General features: G+C 38.5%; 1 protein-coding gene across 1 annotated transcript in view; it reads right to left on the reverse strand.

Annotated features, from left to right (window-relative positions):
• The window catches only part of LOC122527339, a 40,051-nt gene extending 26,322 nt beyond the window's left edge, over window positions 1–13,729 (reverse strand). The window contains exons 1-2 of the mRNA XM_043651423.1: window positions 13,479–13,729; window positions 12,633–13,142 (exon numbers count right to left, since the gene is read on the reverse strand). Coding sequence (XP_043507358.1) covers window positions 12,633–13,019 — 387 coding nt within the window. The 5' untranslated portion in view covers window positions 13,020–13,142; window positions 13,479–13,729. The remainder of the gene's footprint in view (window positions 1–12,632; window positions 13,143–13,478) is intronic.
• Between the last annotated feature and the right edge of the window lie 921 nt (window positions 13,730–14,650).

Raw genomic sequence — 14,650 nt, forward strand, 5'->3', positions numbered from 1 at the left:
AAACGACGCAGAATGGAAAACGAAGTCGCGCTTTCTTTCGGCGAGCAGTTACTTTCGGCAGCGATTAGAAAGAGACGCGGAGACGAGAGTGAACAGAATGTTCGTCGAGTTTCGAAAGCATTGGAAGACAGAGTTCCATGCGATGCATCGAATCCTTGGTGATGAGTTAAAGTTAAATGTAATTGCTACGAGCCTGAAAGATTACAAACTGCTGAAGAACACTCGTCGTTTCCCGAAATAAGGAAAGGGAAAGGAAATCATCGGAGAAGTGAAGAAGACTTTTACTTTTTCTTCGATTATTTCAAACGAATATACATATGTAAATGATGTCCCATTTTAGTCTATAAATGTAACTGTCCCCGAAATTTTTCAAAATTCTTTCTGTTTTGAGAGGGCAGTAATTTGATACTGACGAAATCCTAGTTTCGGAGATAATACGAATATAATTGCATTTGTTGATTAAAATGAGACATCCTGTACTTTCGAGTACTGTTTAAATATATGTGCCGGTAATTATAAAAGTGTTATCTAACAATAAGTCAAGAATTTAAAAAAAAATGAGTTATTTTGCGTCACACTCCTTTTAAAATAAAGTAATATAATTTCTAAAAAGTTGTGAAAATTGAACATAATTATAAAATGATTTGATTTAAATTTTTTTTATAATGAAATTCGTTGTTTCTTATTGTTGTAAGACAATTTTAAGACAATTCAGTTAATTTTGAAAATAATCCAAGTCATTTCAAGCTTCAAGAAATCGTATCCCCTAAGCAACACACACAATTTCACAGTCATAAAAGAATTCTTATTCTCACAAAACCAAATATTCCCGGAAATATTTTGTTTCATAGTATAAAAATATTTTTTTAATTTACTCGAACGCAAACGTTCGAATATCTCGAGAAACGAGAAATATATGACTTAGGACACTTTCGTGATGATCGGCGCATGTGTAGATGGTGGGCGTAGTCGTTGGAGCGAGACACGTAGCACCGCGACGAAAACAATGATTCAATGAAGCGCTCCTTTAATACGACGGTCGACTCGCCGCCCCGGTGACTCTCGTTGTCGGAATTAATCTGCCAATAATTACTTCCCACGACTGGTCGAGGGCGCAGACGCTCGATAAAGCGTGTCTGTGGTGCCTGCTCGCTCTCACAATAGGCATCGTTCTCTATTCGCGTTCCTCCATTCCGAGCCCATCACCCATTCTTCGCGTTTGTCTGTTTTCGCGAATACAGCGACCTGGTCGCTGGTTGATACCATCAACGTCTGATCAACATTGTTCCGAGCATAATCACAGTGAACAGAATTAATGGATTAACCTCTTGCGCTGGAGTGACGTGCCACGCACGTCGAGAATTTTTTTGTCCCAAAATTGCAATATTTTCTCAGCTCCAAGTATATATTTAACAATTGCAATATTCCAAAATTGCAATATTTTCTCAGCTCCAAGTATATATTTTACAATATAAATTGCAATATTCCAAAATTGCAATATTTTCTCAACTCCAAATATATGTTTAACAATATAAATCGCAATATTCCAAAATTGCAATATTTTCTCAGTTCTAAGTATATATTTAACAATATAAATTGCAATATTCCAAAATTGCAATATTTTCTCAGTTCCAAGTATATATTTGACAATATAAATTGCAATATTCCAAAATTATAATATTTTCTCAACTCCAAGTATATGTTTAACAATATAAATCGCAATATTCCAAAATTGCAATATTTTCTCAGTTCCAAATACATGTTTAACAATATAAATTGCAATATTCCAAAACTGCAATATTTTCTCAGTTCCAAGTACATGTTTAACAATATAAATTATAATATTTCAAAATTGCAATATTTTCTCAGTTTCAAGTACATATTTAACAATATAAATTGCAATATTCCAAAACTGCAATATTTTCTCAGCTCCAAGTATATATTTAACAATATAAATTACAATATTCCAAAATTGCAATATTTTCTCAGTTCCAAGTATATAAAACAAATAATAAATTTATTACTTCTCAATGATTTCCAGCGATATCATACAGACGAGTTCGAAAAGAAAGCGACGAATTGTTGTATACGGTTTGGTCACTCGTTATGGTCCGTAATCAGGTGCCAGCGCAAGTGGTTAAGAGATCTTTACTCGCCAAGCTTTCAACACACTTTCACGATTTTGGGTATTTTGAGAAACGACGAGTGCTGCATTTGATCGAAACATGAATGATTCGATCTAGAAATTAGGACCAGAAATACAACAAGTTTTTACTATTAGTCAGCATATGTAACAATCAATTTATCAGCGAACGATATCACGGAATCAAATCCATTGTGAGGTTAGTTTTATCGAAGAGCATCTCCACTCTATTCTCATAGGTAATTCATCCGACTCGAATGCCATTGAAAATGTTTGAATCAGATCGCTCGTACCATGTTCGTGCCCGATTACCACATAATCGAATTTGAATTTGAAATTTTTTCCCGAGACTCGGGACTCGCGGTCAGTTTGGTAAAATAATGAAGACATAAATATTGTAAATACACACGGTGAATACAAAGCGAAGCTTGAAATGTACGTATTGAAAGTATTCGAGAGCCAGAGACTAAGAAAATAGTCTCGGTCTTTACCAATATCCGGTATGGGATATTGATTGGATAGGGGGAATAGCCAGCCGTTCCCAGAACTTCGAATCGTGCGATCCTCATTCACATCTTACATTGTGCATTGTATGGAACCGTACACGATAGTAAATAATAAGAATTATGCAACGAAATTGACATAAACCTCTGCTATTGTACAGGGTGGAAGGAAAAGTTTGTCCGTGGCTATCATAGATGAATTCTATATTTTCGATTTAATGGAAATACATCAGTAAAACACCTGCCGCAAAATTGAACTTCAAGATCAAAAAAAAATTTTTTTTTCTTTGTATTGTATTCTACTCAAGGTAAAACTTTTCCGAGGAATTGTAGATCGCAACCAAATAGTTCTTCTGAAAAATGGCAAAAAAGTTTCTTAATCATTTAACATTGCGGACGCGTGCGTCCTAACAGCGACTTTACGATTTCGAATAACGTTGACAGTTAGTTTTATCATTTGATTATTTAGACTCACACTGATGCTACAATTATGATAAATCAAATGTTAGTGAAGCCTAAGTTTTAAGAAAATTAAGCAAAATAGACATTCACGCGTCCAGAACCATAAAGTCGCTGTTAGCACGCACGCATCCGCAGTGTCAAATGATTAAGAAACTTTATTGCCATTTTTCTAAAGGACTATTAAATTGCGACCTATTTCCTTGTGAAAATTTTACCTTCGTGATGAATAGAATACAATACCAAAAAAAAATTTTTTGACCTTGAAATTCAATTCAATTCAATTTTGCATTTTTTTTTACTTCACATGCATTTCCATCAAATCGAAGTAGAATTCATCGATGATAGCCACGGACAAACTTTTCTTTCCACCCTGTACGTATATAAAGTTTGCTCGTGTCTCTCAATTTTACTCGAAAAGATTGAATTGAACGATCGGTAACGATAAATAATGCTTCTTCCATCAATTTTGTTTCTCACAGTGAACGAACAGCGTTTCGAGGGAACGTAGCGTGCGATTCGTCTGTCTTTACCGGGGTCGCCCCCGCGACACGCGACATTTTCCATGCGAGCTGCCTCCGCGTTGAACGCTTTTTGCGTCTTAAATGCACCGTAAAGTCTTTCTCTCGTCGGCCGAAATGTTACGGTGTGCTTGCTGTTCGTAGAAAGTAAAACGACGTGCGCACGCCGACTTCTGGGACTATGGGGCTTCTTCCTCGAGCGCGATACCGTGCGGCAAACAATAGCTGCTCTCACTGCACGATGCACGGCAGCTACTCGTTACGCGGATTCATTTTATCGGAATTACTTCCTACAGCGGAGCGATATGTACGCGTACGATTGCTAGGAATCGCGATATACACGACCCTGCGTGTGTATCATCGAGCTCTCTGCTTGTTTCCTGATCCGGCCACGCCGTTCGCAGCGATACCGTTCGAATTTACATACGTACGCTACTTATGTACATACGCGATGCGATAAACCTACGGGACAGTCGTTCGATCGTGATATGTATACGACGTGTTTAACCCTGTGCACTCCGAGTAGGGGAAAGTAGGGTAAAGCCCGATGCATGTATCTATCTTTGTAACAAAAAATCGGATGGCAAGAGAAAAAATTCGCGCAAGACTAAAACCTCTTAAGAAAACGACCAAACTTTTTCAAACATAATTGTTTGTCTCGCGAGAGAAAATGAAATTTTATGGACGTGCAAAAACCGGATACCTATTGAGATACAATATAGTTATAAAATTTTTATATAGTTTATATAGTTTTATATTTTTATATATGATTTTTATATATTTAACATATAATTAGTTTTATTAGTGACAAAATAGTAAAAACAATTGTTTCTGACAATTTTAATAAATGTGAAGATATTTTATTTGGTCTGTCTTATAAAAAATTATGTTAATCACTAGTTTAGGAACTTTTACTGTATTTAGAAAAAATTTGAACTATTCCAACATATAAATATATATATATACATATATTTTAATTAACAAAACAAAAGTCACAAATAAAATATTCGTCACTCTTTTCAACACTTGTACACATATATTACATGTGCCCATCCATAACACATAGCGCATCGAATCCACTGTTCTTTGGATTTGGAATAGGTCAAAATACTCTGTAAGAACTATAGAACACAAATATTACTTATCTGAATAATTAAAATAATCTGATTAATAAAATAAATAGAAATCACTTGTCTGATTCCTGAATGTGAGAACACTGACGTAAAACAATCACTTAAATCACAAAACGTTGAAACTCTTCAAGGCAAAATTTTTAACTCTATGTGTACGGAACACCACGATGTTGATTGTTTCCGAATCTTGTGAAATACCATAGCTCGATTACATTATTGAATGACTAACCCGGACAATATTGAATCTATGCAAATACTGACAATGAACTAGCAACAGTCCACATAAAAGTGGACTGTGAATAGTTAATCATAAGGGTAAGATCCAATAGTGTGTCATCTATGCTCCTTCCCTTTCCATTTGACGATGATAACCAAATATATATAAGGACTTGCTTTAGAGACATTCGAGAGCATAAAACATTCTAAATCATCATAGAGACATTCTATATCATTAAGAGCATAAAACATTCTAAATCATTCTACATCATATTCAAGAGCATTAAACATTGTAAATCATTCTATATCATTCTATTTCATACACGACCACGACTGTAAGGAAATAAACTCTTCTAAATTGTAAGCGTATTGGCTCCAACAACATAATCGGAGCTCTTATTTTAGAAACACAATTTACTCTATTTTCCTCTGTATCTCACAACAATCATCGCAGTGGTTAACACTGTACACGCTATTAATCGAGCGCGTAACAGTATTTTAGCTGTGCGAAATTTTTTACAAAAGAAAAATATTTTTCTTTCAGAGAAATGGCGTTCACGTTCTTATTAAACGTACTGTAGATATAGCATAACGGAATGTGAAACAACGCGACCATTCGTTGCTGTACGGCTGTCCATAAACTTTCTTGTTTATCGACTACAAGAGCAAGGCAAATAGTCGATAACGCGATCAAAGGTATTATTGTTCTTACGCGATACCCAGAATAGATCACATCGTCCAAATAATTCCAGTCGAGTTTCGATAAAAGATATTTGAATCGGCGGCGTCGTATCGCGTAGCAATTGGGTCGATTCGTTTCGTCTTCCTTCGCCCTTACTATATGTTTATCTCAACTCATTGTCAGCCATATCAGAAGACAGACAGTCCAATATAACAATTCGCCGACTGTTTCACTTCGTATTAATCCTGCACTTCGGATTAAACGACATCTGCGCATTTACGACGTATGTATCTGCTAATGAAACTGCAGATATCTCGAATCCGAAAGTCGTGGAAAAGCGAGCGAGGCTGTGGGTTACTGGTAAGATTTATTGCCTCGGCCGCAATGTCGGCAGTAAGATGAATCCTCGCGTTGTTGGTCGCGTGACGTGCTTTCTACCCGACAAAACCTTTCGAAATTCATCTCGAGATAATCCTACGTGACGTCCCCGACAATCTTTAGTCCTGCGAGAAATGATCCCTGATGAATTTTAATCGTAGAAACAGGACTGGCGAAACGAGATCAAGCGACTGAGTATCGACTTAACAGACAAGAGGGACTTAGTACGAAGGAAACTTGCGTCGAAATATAATCACGAAGGAATGATTTATGGTGAATTAGTAAAAGTGACGCGCACGAAGGAGACATCTTTCTTCGATCGATGCGAAAAAAAAAAATCGATTCGACGATCGGTGAAACCGGTCCGGGTGAATATTCAGAATATTACGTTGAATCGGAAGCAGGAATCGTCGCTGTTGAATACTATATTATGCAACGCCATTGCCAGCGCAAATTGAAAATAGATTATTGGATTTCGCGTGTCGTAACCGTTGGTTTACTTTCTGATTACGTAGCATGATACCACACGTTTTATGAAACCTCGAGCCCACCGGTATAATTTACAATAGATAAACAAACTTTTCGATTTGTAACCGTGATTCCGATGTTTGCATTTTTGCCACGCACGTACACGCGATTTGACGCAACGAACGTCGTCTAACAGAAGCTCGTGACGCAATTCGGTCTCTTCGTTTCTTCCAAGGAAAAAAATAAAAAAAAAAAATAAAAAGAAGATACAAATTATGGCACAGTTCTTGGCAGAATTACGAAGCGTGGAACGCATTCCTAGGACGCACGAGATATAATGCTACGATTCCTGCGAATTGAAACGTTACATAAAACTTTCGTTGATGCGTGAAACGTAGCGAGAGATTCATAACTCGTACGAAATACTTTCAGCGACGATTGAAGAGAGAGATGAGTCACTGGCTTACTTAGTCACCCCAAATTTGCATTCAGTCTTCTTTACAATCGCCGTCGTCACGCTCCTGCACCATAAAACATTCGAATCTCGATTGTTTCGACTCCTTCTAAGTGATGTTATAATTCTGGCTAAACGAGTAAACTTTCGTTTATTAAAATGAAGCAAGCACAGAAATACTCGAGCGTAACTCTCTGCGAGCGGCAACGTGACTACTCCTCGCGTTCCACGGGAAAGGGAAAAAGAGAATTACGAGGAAGGAAGTCGGCAAAGGGTAAAGTCGTAGGTTCAGAATCTCGTTGGCCAGCGGAACAATGGCAAGTGCACTTACTCTTGCTCGACTCACGCGGTCGAATGCACATTTCGTTCTGCAACCCATTGCCAAGATTAATTTGACAATAATTGCTTCCTACGTAGCGCGGAACGTTAGAAACCAAAGTGTTTCTTACCGCGATAGTCGATTTTTATCTTCTGCTTATTAACACTAGAACCACCAAAATGGCCAAAATGACCAACTGATAACTTTCGTTTGGATATAAAACACGTGTATTTTGAGAAACTTGAATGACTCTTCGTAAATAAAAACACGTATATTGTATTATAAAGATTTTCTGCTGTTTTTTACTTTAATGTTTCTGGAAGTTTTGTGTTTCAATCATCGATAGTTCCAATGTTAATTGTTATTCAACTTCGCTTGACTTGATTTTTTATCTTGATTTACTTTTAGTTGAACTTCTCCGACTTTTGTACCCACGAACGAAAATATGTATATATATCCTCGCGATCCTGCTTTCAACCTCGTTTTCTCGTTAACGCGAGAATTGTTTCAAAATTTCAACACATCTCACGTGTCGCAGGCCACATACGCTGTTCGAGAGATCAAGTAAACGACGAACTTTTCGAAAGTTGGTGGTGGGTCAAACTTCGGGGGGGCATGAAAACTCGGTGCTTGTCAAAAACAAGCAAACAGCCTTAACAAACGTGGATTCGTGGAACGTACGTTTAGCTCCTGAGTGCAAGAGTGGGCTGAAACGCGTTTCCCTTGGCAATACGAAAGTATGATCGTTTGTGTCGTGCATCGATCGCTTTGTATCATACCGGTGTACCTTGTATCAGCGATAACCTCACCTATGGAATCTAGTCTTGAGCGCGGCATAACCAGTTTGCCGGTTAATTAATGCTGCGAAACTGGTAGTTCCTGCGCTTTCGAACTCTACCGGGTATTTATCTTTAGCTCGTTGCACCGCGCTAGATCCGACGCTGTTAAATATTACTGACGAATTTTTTTTTTTTTTTCCAATTGCCCGCTTGACTCGACCGTGTATTTCTTATTTCTGCTGCACGATCCCTGGCCATCGGATCTTCGAGCTCCCTTCGGAACATTTCCAAAAACTTTCGATCTTTCGAAGATCGAAAAGAACAAAAAGTTAAAAAGAACAAAATCCCTTAATTCGATTGCCGAAAGTTTCTGTTAACCGAGCGATCCAGCAGAAGAAACACGTCGACGTGTGAAAAAATAGATCGTAGCAGGTGTTAAAAAAATACTAAGCAGCCACTTCCTATTAATTATTCATCGAGCGGAACTTTCAACCAGCCACGCGAAACATATGTACGCAATCGCTCTGATCGGGGTGAACGTCTCCGGATCATAAAGTGGAAGGAAATCGCAAGGAAATTGTAAGAATACTCTCGACATCGCGATGTTAAATTCGATGAAAGGATTCGAAACTCTCCGAACCGAAAGGCAAACAGGAAATTCTTGGATGATTTTCACAGGTTTTCGGAATGACGCGATAAGTTCGATTGCGAAAAGTGAAAACGCGTCTAATTAAAATATATAGAGAGGAAAAGGTGGCGATACACACGACAAGGGAGAAAGTTCATTCATCAACGAGGAACAGTAACGGCGCAGTTGCAGGTTTACGCTAGCCACCGAACGCTTTCGCAATTTTTATCGATTATATTCATGTCCACGTGGCACGCATTTTCGTTGTGAAATATCGAAGAATTTCGTTTCGTTTCATTTTCATCGTTCAACGCGACAAGCTATGGCTCCTACCATGCGAACGAGAGAGTGATTTGGTAGTATATTGTGGCAACAGATCGATCAAGTTTGAATAACTATAAGCGACATGTACGTGCTGCAATATTTTATGTTATGCAATAGCGTGTCACTGCGAGCTGGTAATCAAAGACGACGATTCTCGCGCGTTACATGCATACGTCTTCACTTATATTTCGACGTGCGAGCCATACCGTACGACAAAATTTCAAAGGCGATTCGTCGCTTTGTCCTAAGCTTCTCCATCAACTGCACTACCGTCTATATGTATTACAAATAACTTTTAACTTGTAAAATCTTCTTTGATTATCATCTTTGAGTCGTAAGTATTCCTTATAATGCATCTAGCTGCACCCTATTTATATTTTTCAACAGCAAGATTGATCACAAAATCATAGACCAATGCTACCTCAAAATTCGCAGCTTCAACTAGATTATACAGTTGGATTATCATTAGATTATCATTCAATTAGATTATACAGTCAGATTATCATTAGATTATCACCTTTGATTCTTAAGAATTCCTTGTATTACATCTAATTTCACATTTCCAAGGTTCACAAAATCATGGATCCTCGTGCAGCCTCGATTAGATTATACAATTTTATTTGAAATATACTGTCTACGTTTCCAGTAATTTTTCAGTAATAAGTATGCAAGTACTTCTAGCACCACAGCAAAAAAACTACGATTTTAAGAAGATATTTCATGCAAATTTCTTCTCCGGCGTTTGTCACACGTGCATTTTCTATATCCCTTTTATCTTCATCCCTTTCATGTTTCGGCATATTGGTTACATGTCACGCCCCGATCGTTAACAAAAGATTCTACAGATACTCGTGACTTGGAAATACCAAGAAAATAGAAGAGGAAACGTTTCGACAAAGGATACGAAAATAAACTAGACGATGTTATCTTCCGAGGATATACACCATAAGTAACCATACTGGAGACATAGTGAGAGGTTGTTAACCCTTACTAAACTTACTCCGACAATGTCCTGCAAATCGCGTCGCGTCGTGAGAATCCAATTTCGTCCGACAGGGAATGCTCGTATGAAAATCACTCACTCGACGAGACGAGAAGGATTATGGTTGTGCGCAGACAGACACGTCGAATCCTGGCCACGGGAGGAAAAGATAAAATATCGAAGGAAATCACGCCGCGAACGGTGTACAGCCACCGAGAGAAAAATGTTCGAAGCACGAGCGTAAACATCGAACTGAAGCTGCCAGGCAAGCTGCACCGCAACACCACGCTAGGCCCGACCTTAATAAGCTGCTTTCACACCGAGCTCACTGCTCCTGGACCTCTTGAAGCTTTTTGAACGAACGCCTCGATTTCTAGCAATCTCGACCTTCCAATTATCTTCCATTACGCTCGTACTCGTTCACGCTCTTTCAATTCCGACTATTTTTCAAGCACTTGGCTCCCAACCGCGTGCCTCGTTACAATCGAGCGTGAACAGGATCGTGAAAGTAAAATTGCAAGCATAATTCTCGAAGAAGTTTTTGAAAAGACTTTCAAGCATTCCATTTAACGGTATCTTTGTCGATGTGGCGTTTTATAGCATTCCTGAAAGTGGACGTCAGTTGGTTTACTCTGTTCTGTTCTGTTCTGTTCTGTTCTGTTCTGTTTGTTAACGGATGGTATCCATGGAATTCGTTAATGTCGGTGGTAATTCACCAGGAGCCGATTAAATATTTATCGAGTCGTCGTTCGCGGCTGTGCTCTCAAGTCACCGTAATTACACGGTGCCTCGAAATAGCAGGTTCCTCGTCAATATTTTAACATAGCCGGTCACTGCCCTCCTGGCATTCAACTATATTTGTTGCAAGTGTATTTCGAGCAAATTTCCCTCTTGTACTTCCGTCATACTGGCATCACGCGCTCCCGCTCCGAACGCAGCATCCCTTTTATCGCATTTCGCAAATAGTAGAGTAGGTTCGTCAAGCTAAATTCCACGAAGATGAATTAATTTGATTGCGAAATTCACAGAGAAGTATCTAGGGTTATTAGCAATAGATTACAAACGGGCGAAAAATTTCTTCAAACGTTTCCTAAATTTCCTAATGATCTTCGATTCGTCATTTTTCGTTAAGTAAAAATAGATTTTCCCAATGGTGTTTGGCTGGGCAAAAGAGTTCAGTGTGGATACAACCTAAATCGAATTCCGCACAAAGAAAGGCATTCGATGGAAAAGAACCTGCAACGGACCTGGGGCCTGCATCTTCCAGGCCCGAACCTAATTCATCTTAGGGCCCCGTGGTCGCATAATCGACCCGGATTTCTCGTTAAATCCCGGATCCTGTTTCTGAGAATGTTTCTGAAGAAATTACCAAGAGGCTGTCCAGCTTCAACGAACGCACCGTCATCGATGAAAATTCACCGATTCACGCGATATAACGTTCCTGATGTCCTAGTGATTTTCTCAGTCCTTTCAGAGTCGATGAATGACCGAATAGTACAGAAGAAACGCGCAACGTGCAAACGAACGTTCAATTTATTTCTCCGTGAAACGTTTTCATCTCAAGGACGATTCACGATCTCAAGAGACGGCTTCAATCTCTGTTCAGAGAGGCGCGTGACAGTAAATTGTCGTAAGAACCATATACTTACACTCGAACGTGAAATAACTCTCTCCTTCTTTGATTGATGATACGTTCGTGCATTGCGAGAAATCTCGCCGATTAGTTTCGGATGATACTGTTCACGTGTTTCTCGACCTTTCTCAGTCCTTCAATTGAAACATGCAAACAAATAGCACCAGAAATGAAGCAGAGATTCGTCGAAACCCGCAATTAGCAAGATCATTAGATAATAGATAGATTATACGAGATGTTATAATATTTTAGTTCTAGTCCAACAGTTTAATATAAAAGAATACTGTAAATGCAAAATTAACAATTGTGAATGTCAAAAATGTTAGACGAAATGTTACGATATTACGTAAGCTAAAAACAAACGCGACACACACAAATGAAGTGTTAAACTTGCGGTCACGTACCACTGTACCATCCACCGTGACCTCAAGTTTGCTTAATTGTGTCTTTAACAACTGCGGCTCGTTCGGCAAGTTCGCGGTAAATGTGTACATTACACAGCTTGCAGCAGCCGTTCCATCAGCTATGTACCCAAAAATACACAATTCATAGCGTACAAGTCGTTTTCGTGAATATAGAAGGAAAACAGATGGTGTACATACGAACATTGAAAATACTGCTTGACTCAATATCGCTCACTCTGCTTATGCTTATGCAACAATCAAACACGATTCGTCACGATGCATTAAAAAGTTTAAATATATACAGTGTTATCAAATGCCACGGTGACACGTATGGTCCAACGGTTCGCGATATATACGTACAGGTATTTTCACTGTTTCATTTCAGGCCGTTTTACAAGTAATGTACTCTTTCATTCGGCATTTTCAATTTCTAAGGTCATCAAATCAAACAACAGCTAGTGAGATTTGTAATCAACGATTAGGAAGATTGTTGTAGCATTAAAATTATCCCCTGTTTATAAATGGCACATGTATAGAAGGGTGGCAGACGAAAATTCTACAAGAGTAGAATACCACTTTGAATAGAAGCAAGTAGTACAAACATACCTCATCGTCGTGATGATGGCTGTTAGAAGGCACTTTGTCAGAAAGTTCCTTGATGAAGTCCTCCGAGTTTGTCTGATTTGGAGAGTCTATCTGTTCATTCGATATCCTGACATTATCGGCCGAGTCTTCAACGGAATCCGAATAAGCACTATCCTGTTTGATCGAGCATACCTTTTCTCTTTTCTTGTTTTGTTTGTCCTTCTCATGGTACTTGGATTCGCCGATGCACTTTTCGATGCTGGACGCTCTATGAAGGATCGTCGGCAAGGTCGGAGCCGATTCACAAAACTCGAGCTCGCTTTTTAAATTTTCGTTACTGTCATTGCATATTCGTGGAGGGTCCTGGTCACGAAACGTCCTGCGCTGGCCCTTTACCATTTCGCACATTTCTCTCTCTCTCTCTCTCTCTCTCTCTCTCTCTCTCTCTCTCTCTCTCTCTCTTGCTTCAACGCAAATTGATCAAATCGTTCATATTTCCCTCGAGATTTTCAGACCAAACATCCTAGGAAACCTTAAAAATGATACGTCACTGTTATTCATTTTTATTTCGAAACATACTTGTTGTGTTTTTATTATTATAATCAAACGTCTCTAGAAATGATTGTTCCCATCAAAACGTAACTGATTCACCTACAACACTGTATAGGTAAAATTAGACAATTTAAATTCAACCAATCACGGATACGATACTGATAATGAGATTACGTTCGATCAGTACGCGTTCGCATGTACGACTGATACGTACGCAAAGAGACAAATTCTGTGAAAGACATCTCGTTGAGATCGTCCCGTGTTAAATGACAAAAAATCGTATATCGTTCGTTGACACGAAAATGGTATGTACTGACCGGCTTTTAACGGAACGTTCCTTCTGACGATGGGGTTAGCTTCGTTTCCGTGACGTACGATACTTCCGCAGGGTAGAGAGACGCAAACTGTACTATCTCGCCAAGGGCCAAACGAGTCATGCGTCATACGGAAGGACATCTGTTGCCCTTTTCCCTCGACCCCTAACGTTCTTTTTATCTTTGTCCCTCCAGCCATTGGCGTCGCTCGTCTCGCTCGTTTCACCCTCTCTTTTTCGCCTCTTCGATCGTTACCCTGTTGTTTAACGGCGATTAGAAATTGTTGCATTTTAATGGGACTTAGCTTGCAAATTTGAATATTCTGAATATTAAACATTAGCGGTGAATTATTCTCAACAAAGGAGCGGGAAATTAGGCTTGTACGTAAAATTGATTTGAACGTTGCACCTCGAGAAGGCATTCTTTTATCCGACCGCGAGATGGCAGAAATTCTTAACGTCTCGAATGTGACGATGCATAAAAATTTGTTGTTTCTGTCAGTAAAAAGATAATGATTCACTGAAAACTTTTGTGTACGTATCTCCTTTATCCCAATAACATAGGATGACTTATATAATCTCGCGTGAAAAATAGTTAGTCATTACAAAATAGCCTAACGTGCGTCGTAACTCTATTTAATGAAACATAAACATTACATATATAGATTTATTGGATAGATTAATTTATGGAATATAAATTTGAAAATATTTCATCGAAATAAATCGTAGAAATGAGCTTGCAAATGTAAATGTAATTGTACTGTAAAATTGAACTTCGAAGCACAAAGTTTAATTATTAGTTTTTTTTATTTTAATGCGCCTTGACTACGTGAACGTCATCCTCGAAATTATACTTTTCTCCTTATTCGTGAGATAATAAAAAGATGCAACAAAAAAATGTACCTTTAGCGAGTTCCTTGCGAATGAATTTAAATTTCAAAATACGAATGTGGAGCGTAACGAAAGAGAGTCCTTTCACGTTTAACTTTATCAACCTGCTCTTTTAGTAATTCCTACGTTCGTCACTCTGAATCGTAGATGGCACAATAAAATCTCTGCTTCTCGGTGCAATCGGTATTTCAGAATATGTAACACGAAGTTCCTTAAGATATCACCATCTATTTTATATTTCATCTATGTCCAAGTATATCGGATGGTTAACGAAAGGGTTAAT

This window comes from Frieseomelitta varia, unplaced genomic scaffold (genome assembly GCF_011392965.1).
Source record: "Frieseomelitta varia isolate USP_RPSP 00005682 unplaced genomic scaffold, Fvar_1.2 scaffold_215, whole genome shotgun sequence".
Lineage (NCBI taxonomy): Eukaryota > Metazoa > Arthropoda > Insecta > Hymenoptera > Apidae > Frieseomelitta > Frieseomelitta varia.